Below are 19,382 nucleotides of genomic sequence, written 5' to 3'. Positions count from 1 at the left end.
CAGCTTAGAATCAGGAAGATCAAAGGCTTGGGCTGAAATCCCTCACCTATCAAATGAACGGCTTAATGAGCAGGTTGTTCACTCTGTAAGTGTGGATTTTTTGTGTTAAGCAGAAATCCTCCCTTGCACTGGAAGTAGCCACTGCTTGCAGTAGAATTAACTGTCCTTGCACCTATCTCCTTCCCAAAACCAATTTCAAACTGGGGGAAAAAAATCAGCCTTTTTTCTTACTTAAAACATTTATACAGAAACATTTTGCTCTTTTCTCATAAGTTTCTACCTAGATGGTCACTTGGCTTTTTTATCTCTTAGGCCCAGCCAGTAACAGGCATGACATGCTCTGTCATGCTCCTATAGAGTGTAAATGCTCAGTAAATACTGTTGGGAAAGGTTAGAATCTCCCAGGAACTGGTTTTCCCCACTGTAAGAAAATTGGATGAATCATTCCCTGGAGGAGTTCCACCACACAGGGAGCCTACATGATTACCTGAGCCCAGGCACAGCTAAAATTAGGGATCACCTTCACATTAGACACTAATGAGCAGGGCACTGTGGGTTCCAAAGTCACTTCATTTCTGATGGGAAATACTTACAACACAGCTAAACCAGGTTATTACTGATTCAGCTGGCTTCCATCTGATAGTCTACAAGTACAAAGAGGTATTTTTAAAGACAGAAAGCCAGGTAGCACCACTAATTTTTTTTTTTTAATGCTCTTTGATTGCTTTCATGCAATTTCAATCTGAAAAAAGAGTCCTAGTTACTGACAGTAATACCTTGAAAAATCCAAAATAGCTTATCAGATGAGTCAGCCTAAAATCACAGTGCTATTAAATCCCATGCTTTTGATTGGGCCCAATTCAGAAATGTTTAGACCAATTCTGCTACAATTGCTAATGTCAAGCAGTACTTCCGTGAATAATTGTGCTGTCTGCAATTCAGATGAAATGCTGCTTTTAACTATTCACAAAGAGAAAAAGGAAAGAAGAAAAAAAACCTGACCCCAAACAGATCTTTTAATGAATTAGTAGAAACCTGTTTCTATTTAAATTTTGTGATTTTCCTTTCTGGCTGTTCTTTCATGCCTTCTGGACTTTTTCTAATGCTGGTAGCCTACTGCTCTGGTCATCTTGACCTAAGCTTACTCTTGAGTTAGAAACTTCACTTAACCAAACAGAAAAAGTTTACTTGACCTTGGTCTGTCGTCTAAAGCTTTGTTCATTCTTTTTTCCCCCCCATTTCGGTGAAATCAAAATATCAAAATAATTTTGATGTATCTAAGGCATGACTTGGAGAGGGTCTGAGCCATCCTAACTCCAGCTGTTCCTATAATAAGGCAGGTGGTCAGCAAAGCCCAGCTTTGGTGCATTTCATGCACACGAAGGAGAACATTCATTAACACCTTTTATCACAGCAAGTGTCAAGGCAGAATAACACCTCTGGCATTTCTTGTGACAGTTACTCATCTTGCCTGGTCCAACAGATTTGTGCTATCCCACTGAAATGGGAGCTGGGAGGGAACTGGCTCTGCAGAAGACTCTGACCACCTTGTGATGCTGCCAGGTTTTAGTTCTGCCACTGTAATTCGTGTTGGGCTGCATCGTTCTTGAGAGCAAACTGACTCATTTCCACCATAGTCTTTTGGTTGTTGGATTTCTGCTCATCAGAACATAACAGTGGAAGAAGTCCCCTCAAAGGGTTGAGTTATTTACTGGTAAATCTGTGAAGCTGTTCTGAGCTGCATCCATGGCCAAGTTGTCCAAGAACAATGTCTGTTTTCAATTGACATTTGGATATTTCAGACCATTTCTCATAAAACAGAGGCCTATTTACCAAGAAACCGTTCCAAATGCATTAATACACTATTATATTATTTACTTTTCAGTCATATTTCAGAACAAGGGAAATAGTCCCTTCAGTCATTAGGGTGTCCTACAGCACAAACTGAAGATTAAAATGTAGCTTAAAAAAAAAAAAAGGTGAAGGAATTTAATATACAATGGATTCTGTGTAAATATCCCTTTTGTTCCATGTTCACATTTTCTAGCCTGGTGCACTCTAATCATGGAGCTCTTAGATTTGATTGCATTACCTTGCTGCATTGGGAAAAAAAAATCTCTTTGTAAATGTGGGAGTTACACTGCAAAACCTTCCTCCTCAATGCCTGACAGCCAAGCCTACTTATTTTAGGCTTATGGGCAAAGAATTTACAAATCCACTGCTTGTTCACACCAATATATATACTTAAATTTTCATTAAATTATTATTTTTGCTATGGATGGATTGGGCTGCTGGTTCTCTCAATAAACCAGGAACACCAATTCATTTTTTTCCATTCTGTTGTCCAGCAAATGTGGTACCTTGTGTTCAAACCACAGCAATTTTGTGAGTGCCTTTACACAAGAGTTCTCAATTATTGGGACATTCATTTTTAGAACAAAACAGTATTTTTCTTAGCTTTGAATGCTGGTTACAGCATTGCTTGGTTTGACACAAAATACAGCTTCCTAAGCATGAACTCAAGCAGGTAGGTATTCATAAAATCAGTTTTATTTTATATATATATATTTATATATATATATATATATATTTATATATATATATATATATATATGTGCCAAGCTGGGTTTCTAACGACCAGTCTGGCTACCTGGGTATGCACAAATAAGAGAGCAAACCCAACTGTACCCCCTTTGAAAGACCCCAACTGTCTCCCCATGCTGGAGGGAACATGATCTCAGCAGACTCTTCTTATTTAACCCTTTCCTCACCTTCTGGCCCAACTACTAACTCACTCAGGGGGGGTGGAATGGGATAACCTTTAAGGTCCCTTGCAACCTGAAGCATTCCATGATTCTGTGACTGCACAGCTGGGTTTTATAGTGTGAAAGAGAGATTAACAATCACTGTCTCCAGCATTTGGGTACCTGAGACACATCAGGAGATCTGAGATTCTACTTGTGTGCTACAACTGGGGGCTGCCAAGAGGGCGTCCGACAAAACCACAGCCAGGTGTTTTTACTGTTCCAAGGCTTAACAAGGGTACATTTCTTGTTTATCTTCTGCTACTCTCCTCAAAACACATCATCAAGGAGTGTGATGCCTTGGAGCAAAGGCAGTGGGCAGCCTGGCCAACCACTGATGTCATCCGTGCTTTGAGTGAGGGGGTGGATGAGTTTTAAATCTAGAGGTCTTGTCCAACCTGTATTAATTTCATTCTGGATGCGTAATAGGGCTGTAAGAGTCTCACGATGCCTGAAAATTGTACACAGCATAATGCCAGCACACTGTTCCTGGTGGAAAAACACAGAGTATCTCAGGTATGACAGCCAGAGGGAAGCGATACTCCAAAACTTGGGTTTGTTCCATGATTTTTTCCTAGGATGCCAATGAGCACATTTTGTTGAGTTTGGCTTGGTTTTACTCAGCTTTTAAAACTCATCTAGTGGCAGTCCCTGAAACTCTGTTCAGACTTATTCCATTTAATGGTCTATTTTTTCCTTCTCTTCCCTTTATTGCTTCTAAACAGCTACTATCCACGGTTGGGAAGGGCAGGACACAGATCCCACCACTAATCAGAGCAACTTCACTTGGGTACGTGGCATTTTCCAGCTGACATTTGGGCGTTTTAGGAGCGATAATGGCTCCTACCATGGTCACGTGGAAAGATGTGACCATGGAAAGGTTCTGGGCGTCCTTGGTGTCACGAGCTGTGACCAACCCCGTGTTGAGAGAGGTTGCTCATTCCCTCATGACCCTCTGGAGATATTCCCTTGAAACCTCTGCCAGCGGGGAATTACGCCTAAGGACTTGGTGGAATCTTTCTCCAATTAGGGTCTGGGAGAGAGGAGCGCGCTGTGGGCCGAGGGCTCTCTTTGGATGACCTTCTGTGAGACACAGAAGATAGTGTCCAAAGAGGGAGTAAATTTTGCTGCAGAGAACACATACCGATGGAGGTAACAGCACTGGAGTGTTGCAAGGCATCTGGAGGAAAAAGTACCCAAATAGCTGGCATTGGATAAATGTTCCTTTCCCATCAACTGGCAACCAGAAATGGTCTCTCCATTTCTATCAGGTTCTTCCCAGCAATACTTGCTCGCTGCCAGGGCTGTGACCCTACCTTGCCTTCACATTTCCTGACCCAAGAATGTTCCCTGTTGACCCTAATCAAAGCTATTTTGAGATGATAACACAGTAACAAGTCTCCCCAAGAAAAACGACCTATGGCTTATCTGGGTCACCCAACTCCGGGAAAACTGTGACCTCAGCAAACTTTCAGCAACTATTTCAAGAACATGCATTATCTTTGTTGCCTTTGTTATCTGAAAAAAAGGGGCCTGAATCTGGAACATATTTGTTCAGGACATAACCTATGCTGGATGCGTTGAGAAATGTCATAGTTTGAATTTAGATAGCTAAAGAAGTTAAGAAATTAACCCTTCACCTCTCCCTCTTCTTTTTCACATAATCTCCTTCTTTCACAAATATTAACTTTCATACTCCCAAATGTGCCAAATATTGTTGTATCTCTTTATAAAAATCAGTAAAGGCAGCACTAGATAAACCTGCCCAGTGCATGCCCTTCAATATTTTAATTTTTGTAGTTTAAAGTCTTGTCATCTCAGCTAATTAGACTGCTGTTTATTGGCTTACTTGGTTTTTAACTAGACTGAAGTGACAGCTGCATGAGGTTTAATTGCAATAGTAAGTTTGGGCAAAAATATTGGAAATATTTAATAGCAGTTGATTACAGGAAAACACTTTGTTTCCCTGCATAAATTAAACCTAATGTTAATGTCGTTGCTGTAAGAGTCATTTGGACTTTCAGTTTATGGCAATTTGACTCAAAGTTATATGAGCAAATAATCACATTGTGTTTGTGCATTTTTGCCAAATCCACGAGCCATGTGACCACATTTAGCCAAAACAGTAAACTCTGAAAAAATGTGCATGGATATGTGCTGCAGAGGAAAGGAGAGTAGATGTGTTGAGGAGGATGTCACCTGGACCTGCAGGTGTCACTGGACAGGAGAGCAGGCTCTCCTTCAACTCCCATTTAGAGCTCAAGGCTCAGCTGGCTGCATCCTGGGACAAGAGAAAAACACCTTGACTTGCACAGGCACTGGTGAGGAACTAAGAGAGATTAGGAGTAAAAACAAAATGCAGGAGCAGGGGTGCTCAGGAGGAAGGGTGCAGGAGCCAGAACCTGGGTGGAAGTGACCCAAGGCAAGCCGGGGGTTCAGCCCACAGTGCCTTCATTTCTGCATCCTGTGCTGGCAGGATGATCAGCAGGCTTCAAAGCTGGTTAAATACTTCCAGTGATCCATCTGGAAGAGCCCTACTTGCTACCCTGCATCCCACAGACAGCACTGAGGAAGATCTGACAAACTGGGTTGGTTCCATTGTGGTCCCACACTGTGGAGCTTCAGGTAGGTCTGGTTATTTTAAGAAAGATCAAATTACAGAGTGCTGCTGCTCTGGGAAAGTGTTGTGTGGTGTCTGTCCTGTTTCTTTTAAAAAACTGGAGGGTGGTCGTGGCCAAACACAGTTTCAGAATTTGTAAACTGCCACCTGAACAGCACTGATCACACAGCCCTGGCTTGTTTAAGCATCTATAACATGATCACTTTCAGGGCACAACAGAGATTGCTGCTCACTAGCCCCATTAAGAAAAATATTGTGAAAGAATGAAAACACCAGATCTAATTTCAAAATGTTATTGCATGGGCCTGAATGGTTACACCATGCTCTCTTCTTGTCAACTGCATTAATTTTTGGCTACTGCTTTTAAGCAGAGCTGCCAAAAAAATGTTTAGATCCAAGGGACATTTGTAAGCCCTGCAGGGCTCCCTTACCTCATTCAATCATCTTTCTCACAGATATAGAGATGCACATTTTTGCTGACTTCAGGGGCATTCATATACCCAGCAAATCATCTCTGTCTGATCCCATCTGAGCTGCTCTGTTTTTGTTTATAATAATGCTTGAATTTTCAAGGGACTATTCTTACATTCAGCTAACCCTGTTTTTCTCAATCCAGATTCATAGGAAAACAAAAAGTTTGACTAAGATAATATTTAGAAAAGAATTCACTCTGAGAAGAAATAACTTCGGGTGCTATTTACTTTATATATTTATTTTAACATAGATCTTCTGGTGTAGCTGCATTTTACATCTGTGTTTTAGAGAAGGCTGGTGTTAAAATATTAAAAAAATGATGGTGAATTTCAGTATTAAAAGAGATACGTAAATGTGGTCTGTTATTATCTAAGATAATTATGCTAAATGCCTTTTACATAGCAGTTCTCTTACTAGATGAAAGTTACTGGATGTGCTAATCTTGACATCCTTTAAAATAAATGGAAGAGAGTCCCTGAGACTCATGAACCCTCCAGACAGATTCTGTGAACTGCCTGGATATATTTAAGCAATGGAAACATTCTGATCTGGTCAGTTCTTTACCAAATTTGATCATGCACACATATTGGAAGGCAAAAATCTTCACTGGCCAAATGACAAAAATCAGCATTTGAAAAACAAAGAAAGAAAGAAACAAACAACTCTTTATGGCACAAATTATGATTTTAAAAGCCTAAGGCTTTAGAAGCTGTGGAGTATTTTAGAGCATGTTCTTGGCTTATCTCACCTTGGAAATCCAAAGACTAATGGTAACAAGGGATTATAAGTGTGTGCTTGGAGCATTATAGTGCCTAAAAAATGGAGTGCATCCAGTGAAATACTACTACAAGCAACCAGAGCAACATGGTGAGAAGGTTGGGAGATGCTCAGTAAGAGAAAAGAAGGTTTCTTGACCCGGCATTGCAGTGAAACATGCAGGCTCTTACCTTCAGGGAAGCAATCTTCAGGCTCCATCAGCTCCTCAGCAAACTCAGGGATCTGCTCCAGCAGTTCTGCAGGATTTGTCAAATCCACTGTGCTGCCTTCAGAAAGACTGATTTCATCAAGCTTGTTGTCAACAGGAGCAAAGATGTGGAAAACAAATTGATCAGTTGCCCTGAAGGAAGTAGCTGAGTTGTCATTCCACTAACCAGCACCCCAGCTGAAGCCACCACAACAGAGACATTGCCATGCACTTCCCAAGGTGCCACTCCTTGGTGACAGCTCTGCCTATCCTGAGACCAGGGATTGACCCTATAACAACAAGAACCTAACACACAAACTTTTTGAAACAACAGAGAAACAAACCACAGAAAGAGAGTGAACAGCCATTGAATATTAATCACAGAATCTTAGAATGATTTGGGTTGGAAGGGACCTCCAAGGTCATCCAGTTCCAGGCCCCTTGCCATGGGCTGGGACACCTTCCTCTAGACCAGGTTGCTCTGGTTAATGGTAGGTGGACTCTTGGAATGATGGACTTCATCTGTTTGACATCCTGAAGACTCCTGCCTTTGGTTGGGGGACCTATCTCCTGAAATGCTGAAGGATGAATTGGATGACCTGCCTTGGGTTCCTGTCATTTGGGTCTCATTCCTGAGGTTCCTCACCCACATCTGGTGGGTGAAATCTGCACCTGCTCACTCAGGACCATGCTCTGCTCCTGCTGACAGCCTCTCCTCCAGCACCCAGCCACAGGAAGCTAAAGTACAAATATGTTGAGAGGGCTCTTCCTCCTGTCTCATCCGAGCCTGACTTGTTCTCAGCACATGACATGGCCCTTGCCTTTCTGTCACACCATTCTGATCTCCAGGTGATGTAGGAGGAGGGGCACATGGCTTCTGGAAGTGTCTCAAGAGCTCTACCACTTGCCTGAAATATTTGACACCATCATCTTAGGTGCACTGTTTAAATTCAGCCTTTCTCAGACCCTCCTCTGAAAAATGGGGCAAGAATATTCTCACTCCCTGAAGCATTGGTTGTCTCATCTATTTAGAGCAGGAACTCTCAAGCAGATGTGGGTAAAAAAACTTCTGGGGAATATATTATTTTCAAAATCTGTTTTGAAGGCTGAACTGATGATTAAAAGACATATAATACATGATTCAGTAAGTCACCCAAATATGAAATAGAAATTTTATTTCAGGTTAAACTTTCCTTTAACAGAATGAAGACACTTTCTTTAGAAGAAAATAGGAAATGTGTCCCCTCTATTTTATTTTGCTAGCTAAAATAAAGGATTTCTATTTTGTGTTAATCCAAAATTAAATTTTACTCGATTTGACTTTAAATTTTACAAGCTAAATAGCTTGGCCACTAAAGTGAAAGTCCTGATATTTGCCCAGTCCTGCTCACAGTTTTCTTCTGGATGTATTAGAGCATTATCCGGTGTAAGCGGGCAATACCAAAGCTGGTATCTTCTATGGGTCATGGAAATGACAAATAGCTCCAAGCAGGAGAGGTATGTCATTTGTGAACTGGTTTGCCCTGTTCTCTGAGTTCCCACTTAAAAGTTTTTGTGCTTTATCTTGCAATACTATTGCCTTCATTTTAAAAAATGAGGGCAATAATACTTACCCATGCTTTTAAACAGCCTGTGAGATAGTTATATGAGAGATGGCACGGACAGATAAAGTATTATTTTCATAAGCATGATGGTGATGGAGTAAGAGACTAGGCACAGCTTTATATATTTATTATTAATGTGAAAATGGGTCCTCTGTTTTCCAGCATACACAGTCAATGCAAAATTTATAGCTGAATTCAGAGAAATGCTGAACCTGGGGTAACATGGGCAAGACTGAACATTCCAGCAGCGCTTGCAAGTGGGGGTGGGTGGAAGCTACTTGTTTGCAATTAGCTGCAGCATCCAGAAGGTCACAGTCTTGGCTAGGGTTTTTAATGCTGCACGCAAAAGATCTGCAAACAATTGGGAAGAGACCTTTTAAAAAGAGAGAACAGAAAGAACAGAACAGGTCCAAGACGCAGATAAAGCTTCTGAAAAGCCATATTCAGAATGCAGCTGTGGTATCGAGCCCATTTCCTACAGACTCACAACAGTCTGTGATGGTGGAAAAAAATGTCATCCCAAGTTCTAGCACAGTCAGAACTTTATGATGCTGTTCATTAGGGAATGCATTCAGTCATTATGTGTTCTGTTATGAAGATGTCAAAATAGAGATCACTGAAATAGTCCCAAATCATATGCAGCTGTAGGATGTGGAAAATAGGGGTTCCAATGAGAAGAGAAGCTTTGTTGGGGATAATTCTTACCAATAGTCAGAAATCAAAGAAAACTGTGAGAGCAATGTCAGCTTGATAACATTTTCAACTAGAGAGCTGGATTTAGCAGAGACAGGTTAGGAAATTCACAGAACAAAATACAGTGAAATTATCATAGACAATTTAGTTATTTATCAGGAGGAGTTTCCAGGAAATATTAGAATCCAAAGGGAGGTGGGGAACATGCAAGGCAAACAGACAGGTTTTCTTCTGAAAAGCCTTCAAAGAAGAAGAGACAATGAACATGATTTCAGAAAACTGTAGATTAGGGTTTGAAGGTCTAAATAGGGACCAGACAATGGAGAAAATGGAACCAGACATATGAGAGAGAAGGGAAAGATTAGGGATGATTCTGGGAAGGAAGCAAAGGTTACACTTTGCCAGAAAGGTTAAAGGGATTAAGAAGGTTTTCATGAACTCAGGGAAGAGTCAGGGACACAAGAGCAATTGATGAAGGGAATGTAGCTAATCAAAATTCAGTTGTCTAAGAAAATAAACACTTCTTAAAATCATCCAACAAGGGGATCAATAACAAGAAGGGGGAGAACCTGTTAGAATTAATATAAATGTAAGTAGAGAAATGGCCAGAAAGCCTCTATATATACACATTTACAAACCAGCAGACCCAGGCAAGGCACGCTGCAGAGCATAAAGGATCCAATACACCCAGTTAACACATCATTAGCAATCAATAGTGAATGCTCATGGAAAACTGGAAACGACCCAGGAGAGCAGCAATAAGTAAACACAACACAGAGCTGAGAGAGGAGGGAAAGGGAATAATCATGGGAATCACAGATCACTAAACACTTGCTGCAGCCTGTGATTAAAGTAAATGAAATAAAGACAGAGAGGAGAAAAGGAGAGAGCTTATTCAGAGTGAAATGTCATAAAGGCAGTGAGGTGGTTCTCCTTTTTGCTAAGAGAACTCTGCACAGATGGGGTGAAAAGAGCTCAGAAGAAGGCAAAAAGGACAAATACAGAATATCCTCCTTCTTTCTTGGAATAGGTGAGTGGAGGAAGTGTGCCAGGCAGAGGCAAGGGACTGTCAGACCCCTTTGGAAGATCTTCCCCTGGTGCATAAATTCATGCTGCAGAAGGCAGTGTTTAAAGTGTTTGTTGATGGAGTGACTGTTTTAAGTCCCTGGACAGGGCTTCCACGCCCACTGCTTGTGCCTGTAATAGCAGCAAATTGATCTGAAAGTGTTTTTCAAAAAGCCTTTAGCAGTGAAACGCTGAAATCTTATCGAAAGTTGATGTTTGCTCAAGGCTTAGCCCTCTTACCTCCCTTCTTTGCCTCACCTTTGAAAATCAGAGCCTTAATCTATCAAATTGACATATGATATATAAACCTTAAGAAAACAGTTGGATGTCTATTACAGAAAAGCCTACTTCTAAAATAAAGTGTAATTGGCTCAGGTTCACCCATTGCTGTGCGGAGAAAAGCCATTCTAAGGACCCAAATATAGCACAAACTTTCTCTTCAGAGGAGGAAATCTGCAGGGATTAGGGTCAGCATTATCTTCACTAAAGATACAGAAGAGGTCCTGACCGATATAATCCTCACGGTAGCTGATAATATTAAATTGGAGAGAGTATTGAAATCGAGGAAGCAGAAGGGAAAAGAGAAGGGAAACTTGGAGAGAATATAGCAAAATGGGACATGATTTTAAAAAGTACAAATGGGCAAGTTACAGGAAAATTTCAATGGATATTTTGGAAACCTGGAGTAATATTAAAAAAAAAATAGATGTGATTTTGCAGTGGGATATAATGATGTAGGAAACCATATGAAAGCATCATGTCTAGATAATGAGATATTACTTCTTCTTTTACAGTTCTGTAGAAATTGTATTTGGAATATTGCACTTCCTCCTTGGCAAAAGAACTGGGAAAAAGAACAGTTGAGGGAGTTGCAAAGAAAGAGGTAAAAAAAGTCAGATAAATAGCTCAGAGATATTAATTTACAAGAAATAATGAAGTGAAAGAACAATGGTTCATGACTTCAGGGGGTAAACCCCAGACAATAGGAAGCAAGCAACAATCTATTAAAGTAAGTGATATTAATTCATACAAAGAGACTGATGGATAAAACTGGTAAAAGACTGTAATGAAATGGCACTTTGAAAGGGAAAAAAAGGTGAGAAAAGGCTGGTATTTAAGGAAATATACCCAGATGTGAGATATTTCTTTTTAGCAAGTGAATTATCCCTTTTGGTAAATGAAGAAATCTAAGTTTAAAGCCAGAAATCCATTTAAAGCCAGATTCCACAAAGTCTTGTAAATATTTTATGGGTCAGCATTTTGGCAGAGAAAGCAACCAGTTTGTACTCCCAAGTCTTCTCCACCCATGACACCAATGATTTTATTTCTACAGTGCCTTTCTGATGATTGATATAGAATGAATTTTTAATCATATAATGGACCCTTTACTGACACCAACAGAGTTTTACTCGGAACACATCCAGTGTTTCCTGTTACTGGCAACCACTGGAAGCCCTGCCTCTTGGCCATACCAAATCTGTTACTCCCTTGCAGTGTTGGCTTTATTTGGCCACTTGCAACTTCTTGGGACATTCATCAAAAATATGACGAGCGTGTCCTGGCCGTGCTGGCACCAAGATTGCTTCTGCAAACAGGGGGACCGTGGGTATGTCATGTCCACAGGAGACCTTCCAAAATAGCATCCTTTGGGCTCTGCTCTTTCGCGTCGGCATTCATAGCCCCGCGTGAACTTCCGTTCGATTTCGAGTCATCCCTGGATTATTGCCATGTTCCTCCACCTCTTTCTAAGCAGCTGCAAATAGAATCAATTATGCTCTGCTATAGAGAGGTGGCATTTGTGTCTCAGGACCCTTTGAAAGCTGAGGGAGGAAATGGGGATTAATTCTTTATCACGATGTTGCTGAATATATCGAGGCTAGAATGTTCCTGACTTGTCGTGACATTTTGTTACAGCACTAGAAAAGGACATAGTTTTCTGGCCTCCCTGTTAGGATCACAGGGTCCATTTGTCTTGAAAAGATATTTAAACATGAAACATACCTAATCCCCTGAGAGAAAAAGGCCTGACGTGGTCTTCTAATTCCTCCTTCTTATAATGCTTCTTTACATTGTTCGTATTTCTTTGCTAAATATACATACCTTTTTTTTTTTCCCCTGAGACCAGGATATCAAATATTTGAGTCTCCTTCCTCTAAATTCAAGATGTTTTCTTTCTGAATATGAATATGCCAAGATGTACTCTGGCAAGGATTGCCCTTTAAAGAAATGCTTCACGGCTGGAGGATTTCTGGTTCTTGTGAGTGGAATTTATCTCACCTAAGTGTGCAACCTAAGTGCTCCCTTTATAGTTAATGGAGAGAAATGGGCACTTTTATGAGATCTGACCTAATGTAAATGCTGATTTCAGCTGGAGACACATTTACCTGCCTACATTGTCTAAACAGAGGCCTCAGATGAGAAGTCCAGATGCAGATTGTCTACATTTAGTTCTGTAAATTCCACCCATATGACAACATGAATCAGCAGGCTTGGAGAAGGGGAGCCCTGGCTCTGGGATGGGTAAGTTTTCTGCTGTCCTGTCAAGATTTCTTCATGGGATTGCTTCTGCTGGGCACAAACTTTCTAGCAGTTTTACAGTAGAACTGGGTTGGTGTGATGTGTGTGAGTGCTGTGCCATCCTTTCCCTTTCATCAATTTTCATCCCACACAACAATCCCTGGTTCCAAGCAGCTGTGCAGTTCTCCAAACTCCCAGGACATTCCAAACCTCCATTTCCTGATTTCAAAGAGAGGAATCCATCACTCTCTAATAATAAAGGCAATGTTATGTTAATAAAATACTAAATCTGAAGGGGAAGAACACCCAACAAGTCAGCAAGGAGAATACAGGCAATTACACAGCCTGGAGTCACTCAGTGTACAGTACAAACACATTATTTTTGATATTTATGGTTATAAGGACAACATCATCCTACAACTTGAAAATAAATGTCAATGTGTACACATGAAGAAACAATTAATGAGCTGCACTTTGGCCAAATCAACTAAATAATACCAAGGCTTGCTCTTTAGTTAGTACCTTCACATCAGCTACTTAAATTGTTGCACCTTTCTTGGGTGTGTGTTAACAGGAAAAGAAACGTTAATCTGTGACAGAGAGCAGATGCCCTCCAGTGAACTCAACATTCAGGTCTGCCAAGTCAGCAGATGCCATTCCTAGAGCTGCTTTTCAGTGGGAAGTCACACACATATTTTCTCCTAAAATGAGACAGTAACATTACAGATTATTTTGTGTTTGTTTTTTTTTTTTTTCCCCCAAAAGCCTCTTACAATTCCATCTTAATTTATAATGCACATTTTCCAAGCTTTCCAATTATTTTTATAACTACAAAATCTTCTCTCTTCTTCCCTAAGACTGTAACACCTATTACACACTATTGCTTTCCTACCCCTTGACAAACACATATTTTTACAAGCCATAAACCCCACATAAACCAGTGGCATGCACTGCAGAGCTGGTGCAATGAATTTCATGCAGTATCAGGTAGGAAAGTTGTTTGTGTTACCTCTTTTTGCCCTACTGGAGGTGGTGGCTCAGCCTTCAACTGCTTATCCAAGTGCAACTCACTTAACTCTTCATAAATCTCAGAGTTCTGACTCCGGACTCCTGGGCTTTGGCATCGCTGCCCCCTCAGCTGCAGCTGCTTTTCCTGCTGGAAATAATCCTAGATGGGTTTATTTTCTTTCTCTTTGATAGCATGCTTATTTCTTAAGGAGAACTCTCCAGCTAGAAGAGAAAACAGCCTGGAGTATTCTCATTAGGGTTGACATCTTAAAGAAAATGGCAAGAAATGAGATAACACAAGCCTATGTGGCAAATTTTGAGCTTTAGCAGCTTGGATATGCCAAGATATATGGCTGTAGAAAATGGACACACAAATAAAACAACTTTTTTTCTGATCTTTGTTGTTGAGGTGGGATGAAATTCCCTTGCCATCTCCATATTGAGCCTGGTTTAGAGACACAAACTTTCTCCAGTGACCTGAGGTGCAGAGAGAGGTGGCTGCCAAATAACCACTCTGAAAATTCACAATCAGGTGGTGACACTCAATGTTTTGAGTAAAAGCTGGAGAAAGGCACAAGGACAAAATCCAGTATTGTTCTACGAGTAGGCTTGAAACAGTGTGAAAAATCCCCACACCCAGAGAAGAAAAGACACATATTGCAGGGGAAGAAAATGCAAAGTTCACTGGAAAAGATAAAAGAGATCTGAAAATAGATATGGAAAAGCTGCAGGTAAACACGCAAATGTATGAGGCTTCTATTCAGCAAAACACTTAAGGCCACTTTGCACCCACTGAAGCACAGGGGGCTCAACCACAGGCTGAAAGGAGAGCACACTCTGAAGCACTTCCCTGAAAGGGGATGGACTCTGGAAGCACAGCAATAATTTCTTCTCTCAGTAAACACATTTGACCAGACCTTGTGCTCGCTCTGTGCGTGGGGCCATTAAATCCAGCCGCTTCTTCCCGGGCTGGTGATTATTGCTGCTGAGCTCTCCAGAAGTTCTCCCAGGACTAATGGCAGAGGAAAGGATGTTTGCAGGGTTGGTCCCTCCCTCTGGAGGCCCAGGTGCTCTGTTTGTGTGGCTTTATTGATCCACCTAAGGCAGGGATTTCACTGAAAACTCCACAGCTCATCACAGCACTACTACTGCTCGTGCCATTACTAATGCAGCTACTAAAATATTAATAAAACTCCAGCAGGATTCAAAGGGCTGTGCTGAATTGCTTACAGAGGGACTTCCATGCTGTGAAAAAAATTACAAGCATAACCAGATTTCAATAGTAATTATTTAAACCTATTTATCTTTCACTTGTCCAGCTTTTTTTCTTCCCTTTCCTTGTCTTGACTGACATTCAGTGTTATTCAGGTATTAAGCAAATTTCCCTTCCCCAGGGAGCCCCAGGCTACCTGCCTCAGTTTTAAAGCCACATCACTGCAGGAAGTCCCTCAAGAGGTACCCGAAGCAGAAAAACACTTTATTCCAAATGTAAAGACCAAATGACACAAAGGAAGCAGTTGGTTAAACAAATTGCTCTCTGTATAAATACTTTTGGACTGTCAGGTTTGTACCAGTCTTTTCAAATGTCGTTGTGTGTTTCTGGGAAATTAATTTAAAATCAAATTACTTGTTTCCTGCTTCGGAGGGCATGTGGTCTAAAATATATTCTAACTTTAATAAATCAAATTATGCATGTCCAAACCTATACCCTCTGCATAGGAAGGTTCTACACACAATTACTAGTCACACATTAGCGCTGATCTTCTTAGGCCATTAACCACAGAGTTACAGGTATGTCTCTGACAAAAAGTAACACTTTTTAAGGTTTTTCAGCAGTCTTTATCTTTGGAAATAGTTTATTATTCAGGAGAGAAGCCAATGTGGAAGGCATAGTACACACAACTAAGGCACTCAGCCATAAAATATCTTTTTTTGTTTTTTAATGCAATGTGCATACAACTTAGTACCAAGTAATCTTAATGGCATGATATTGGTAATAGCACTGGAACAACAGAAACAATTGTTTCATGCTGTTGTTGCAACACAATCTGAGGTGACGTCTCAGATTCATTTATGCAGAAAGGCTGTGCACTCAGATTCACTAGAAACCATGTAAGAGGACAGACCTTGTAACTCAGCTGGTCTGATGAATATTCTAATTGGTAAGCAAATTATTGTGTTAAGCTGGAGCCAAATGCCAAATTTACACCAATTCTCTCTTTACCAATCCCTCTGTGTGGTACGAGGACTTAGCAACACTTTCATAGAGACTCAACTCCAGGAAATGTGGTCCTGGCTTCTTCCCAGAAATCACACTTGCACCAAGTATCCAATGGGTTAACATTAATTAAAACTGATTAATATATCCTGGCAAAATATTCAGTGGGGGCACCATGCACATGTGCTCAGGCAACTATTTGGTTCATCAACGAGGGTTTTCAGGCTTGTCCTCTAAATTTATAAGCTGGCAGGAAATGAGTAAGAGAAATAGACTGTTCCAAGGAATCTGGTTGTGCAGGCTGATCCCAGAAGGAGTGTTAGGGAATCAACTGGGTTTTTGCAAGCAACCAATGACAGCCCTGGTAAACAATTCTCTTGAGATGTGACAGTCTCACTTCCAGCACACAGCACCTGAAAATCAGCAGAGACCTGTCTGGGGAAAGGTGCCTTTGGTTTATGTTGTTTAACTTCAGGTTCTTTGCTTTTGTCCTTATTCCAGATGATTTGTTCTTCTGGTGGCAATGGCAGCAGGTCTATCTCCTGTACAGCTTCCCACCGTGGGTGGTTTACATAATTTATGTTGAATTTTTGTATCAAGTGCCACGTTGCCAAGGCAATACACATTATGTTAATATTTATCAATTCAGTCGCTTTCTTCATTTGTAAAGTAAAAACATTGAATGGCACTAAAACTTTGGGCATGCAAAGGAAGGGTTGGGAGCCCAGGACTGACCTCAGCATGAACCAAAAGTTTGCTCACCTCTGCTCTGACATGGGCCCTAAAAAGAGGTGATGTGCCAACACCATACCAGTGATTAGCACATGGAGGGGGGTGGACAGTGCTGTCCCCTCTCACACTGCAGGCCAGTTACAGCACCAGGAAAACAGCTACCAGATTGGAAACAGGGCATAATCTGGGTGACATCTCAAGAGTGCTGGTGCACAGACCCACATAGCTGTTTGCTGACACAAATAAATGTAAAGGCTCCACACTGCGTTGTGTCTCTGAAAAGCACAGATTGGCTAATTGTTCCAGGCTCAAAGGGGGATTAGTGAAAATGCCACTCCTCTGGAAAGAGAACTTGCTGCTGGCAAAACAAGGCAAATACCTGTCATCAGCGTGGATTCACTTTATTCTTTCCCCAAGGAAATATCATTTTTTCCATTCTGTGCAAACAAAATTAGAAAGAGGATCCCAGGACTTGCCTTTCGGGTGGTGATCAGTTCAAATGGGTTCTCCTGATGCTTCTCTCACTCCCTAGATCACAACCCTATCTTGTGACATTTGTTCCCTGATTCTCTGGCCATGGCTGTTGTGAGAAAGATGTGCAAATCCTTTGATAGCAGGAAGCTTCCTGTCCCAAGCAGGTGGAGAAGAAAGAGATGGGAATTGGCTCTGGGGCCTTCCTCCCTTGCCATTGTCACTGCAGAGCCAGTGAGCAAAGATGATGTGGACGGATGAAGTTAATTATTTTACTATTTTATGAAAAGGTTTTCCCTTTCTCTGGTGAGACAGTGCAAATGCAAGCTGCCTTTTAGTCAGTCACAATGCAATGGGAAGTTTTGATGCCATGTATGTTCTCCACTCCCCACCATACTCAGGCCTCCAGCTGCCTCTTTGAAGCCCACTTTTGAGACACTAACAGGAATTCAGTGGTGTCTGAGTTCTGCAGTCACATTCCAGGAATGGGCTGGTCAGGACATTTCCAGGTACAGACTCAGGAGTGGAGGCTTGTCCTGGTCCCCCACATACATGCCTGCACACACTGGGCCATGCCAGGGGGACCCTCCTTCACCTTGGGATGGTGCCCATGAGAGGAGCAGCAGCATTCTGACAACAGAAGAGTCTCTGCTTTAGCCATTCATTAATGAGGGACACTATGACATTGAGCCTCCTCAAGAAATCCAGCTCCTTTAACAGATGACAACACATTTTAACCCGCAAAGTTTCCTATTACCAAATTTTGGAAAGCATAAGGGGAGTCTGCAGAGCTTTTCATGAGTAGTAAACCCTGATTGGTAGAACAGGGTTGTTTACTCTGTAAAGTGGTTGTTGATGTTTGTGTTTCTCCTTGCAGACAACTATGGATTTCACAAAATTGCCGTGCCTGGTAGCAATTGGCACCCTTTATCAGCAACAGTTTGCATCTAGTAACTGGCACCCTCCCTCTGCAAAGGAGCCAACAAGTAAATGATGGTGAAAACTGAACTGTTTATATACTACCTCCACATAAGTGGAGAAGCAAGCAGATTGCAGAGCTGCTGAAAGACGGTGAGCTTGCATTACTGCCTTGGTGGCACTTGTTCTGTGTGTAAAGTAAACAGGAGACTGCAGTCTGCAGAGCTATCAGGCTGACAACTCTCAGATATGCTGAATTCAGTCTTTCTGAAAAGCCTTGAAAAATCTGAGCTGAAATGGGAGAGAAATAAATATCCACAAATGGGAGAAACAAATCGTTGGTTCGTATAACCAGAACAGATAATTTATGATCCTGGTTCTTCTCTTTCACAAATAAATGTAAATCCTTGTAGCACCAACAAAATCAGTGCATTTATCTTTCTGCATGAAGAAAGATCACCAAATACATCAGGAAAATTCCCATACTTCCATTATATCAGAAGGGGAAGATTAGTATCACTTATTCTGCTAGGAATAAAAGGCTGGAGAGCAGCTGTCAGTTTTAAATGTGCACATTTAAGAATCTCTCTAACCTGCTTTGAAGATTTGCTTCTGTAATGCAGAGTTGCTGCTACTCAGTTTAATGGGAAATCACAGGAAAACCTGGAGCAATAGTACACCACAGCACGAGGATTACAGCTGAGACAAAAAAGGGCTTGTGCTACACTGTGTTCATCTCTAAGTGCATTTTATCAGCGGACTACAACATTTGCAATACCAATGTAAAGTGTGTCAAGTCCTACTTTAAGGCTGACACACACATGTATCATTTAAGACCTGCAAATTTCTCATAGAGGGGACAAAGCCAAGAAAGTCTAAACCTGATTATTAGAGACTGGTGATGCCCCCTCTCCATCCTATGCCATTTGGTCCATCATTCCACTTCAGCAGGAACAGCCAGACACCACAGCTTAGTACACTGATTTTGTTCCATTTTGCAGCATTTATCCACCCCTCCCTATCATTTCTCTTGTCATTCATCTATGCAAAAGCCAGAAACAAAATGCTGCAAAGGGAGTAGTAAAACATCAGAATTAGAAGGTGCTGCTCGCATTTGCTCTGTGAAGAATTCATATGCAATTTTTTCACTTTTTTGATGACTCAGCTTTTATAGGAACCACACTTCTAAAAATCAAAATCACTAACACATGCATAGGAGCCATGTGGGCAAAACAGATTAAACACAATAGTCTCTGAGTTCAGAAAGAGCAGAGTTTGTTGCCCAGCCTCTGGG

General features: G+C 41.2%; 1 protein-coding gene across 4 annotated transcripts in view; it reads right to left on the bottom strand.

Moving 5' to 3' along the window:
- Positions 1–19,382, bottom strand: part of LOC103812707 (sodium channel protein type 5 subunit alpha-like) — a 172,024-nt gene that overhangs the window by 43,496 nt on the left and 109,146 nt on the right. Inside the window, exons 19-20 of one of the 4 annotated variants that reach the window (XM_050971419.1) lie at positions 13,751–13,909; positions 6,846–6,966 (exon numbers count right to left, since the gene is read on the bottom strand). In XM_050971419.1, the coding sequence (XP_050827376.1) occupies positions 6,846–6,966; positions 13,751–13,909 (280 nt within the window). The remainder of the gene's footprint in view (positions 1–6,845; positions 6,967–13,750; positions 13,910–19,382) is intronic. The other 3 variants (XM_030235031.2, XM_050971420.1, XM_030235037.2) reach the window with 3 other exon arrangements.

Source organism: Serinus canaria, chromosome 2 (assembly GCF_022539315.1).
Source record: "Serinus canaria isolate serCan28SL12 chromosome 2, serCan2020, whole genome shotgun sequence".
Classification (NCBI taxonomy): domain Eukaryota; kingdom Metazoa; phylum Chordata; class Aves; order Passeriformes; family Fringillidae; genus Serinus; species Serinus canaria.
This window is presented reverse-complemented; position numbering and strand designations above follow the sequence as displayed.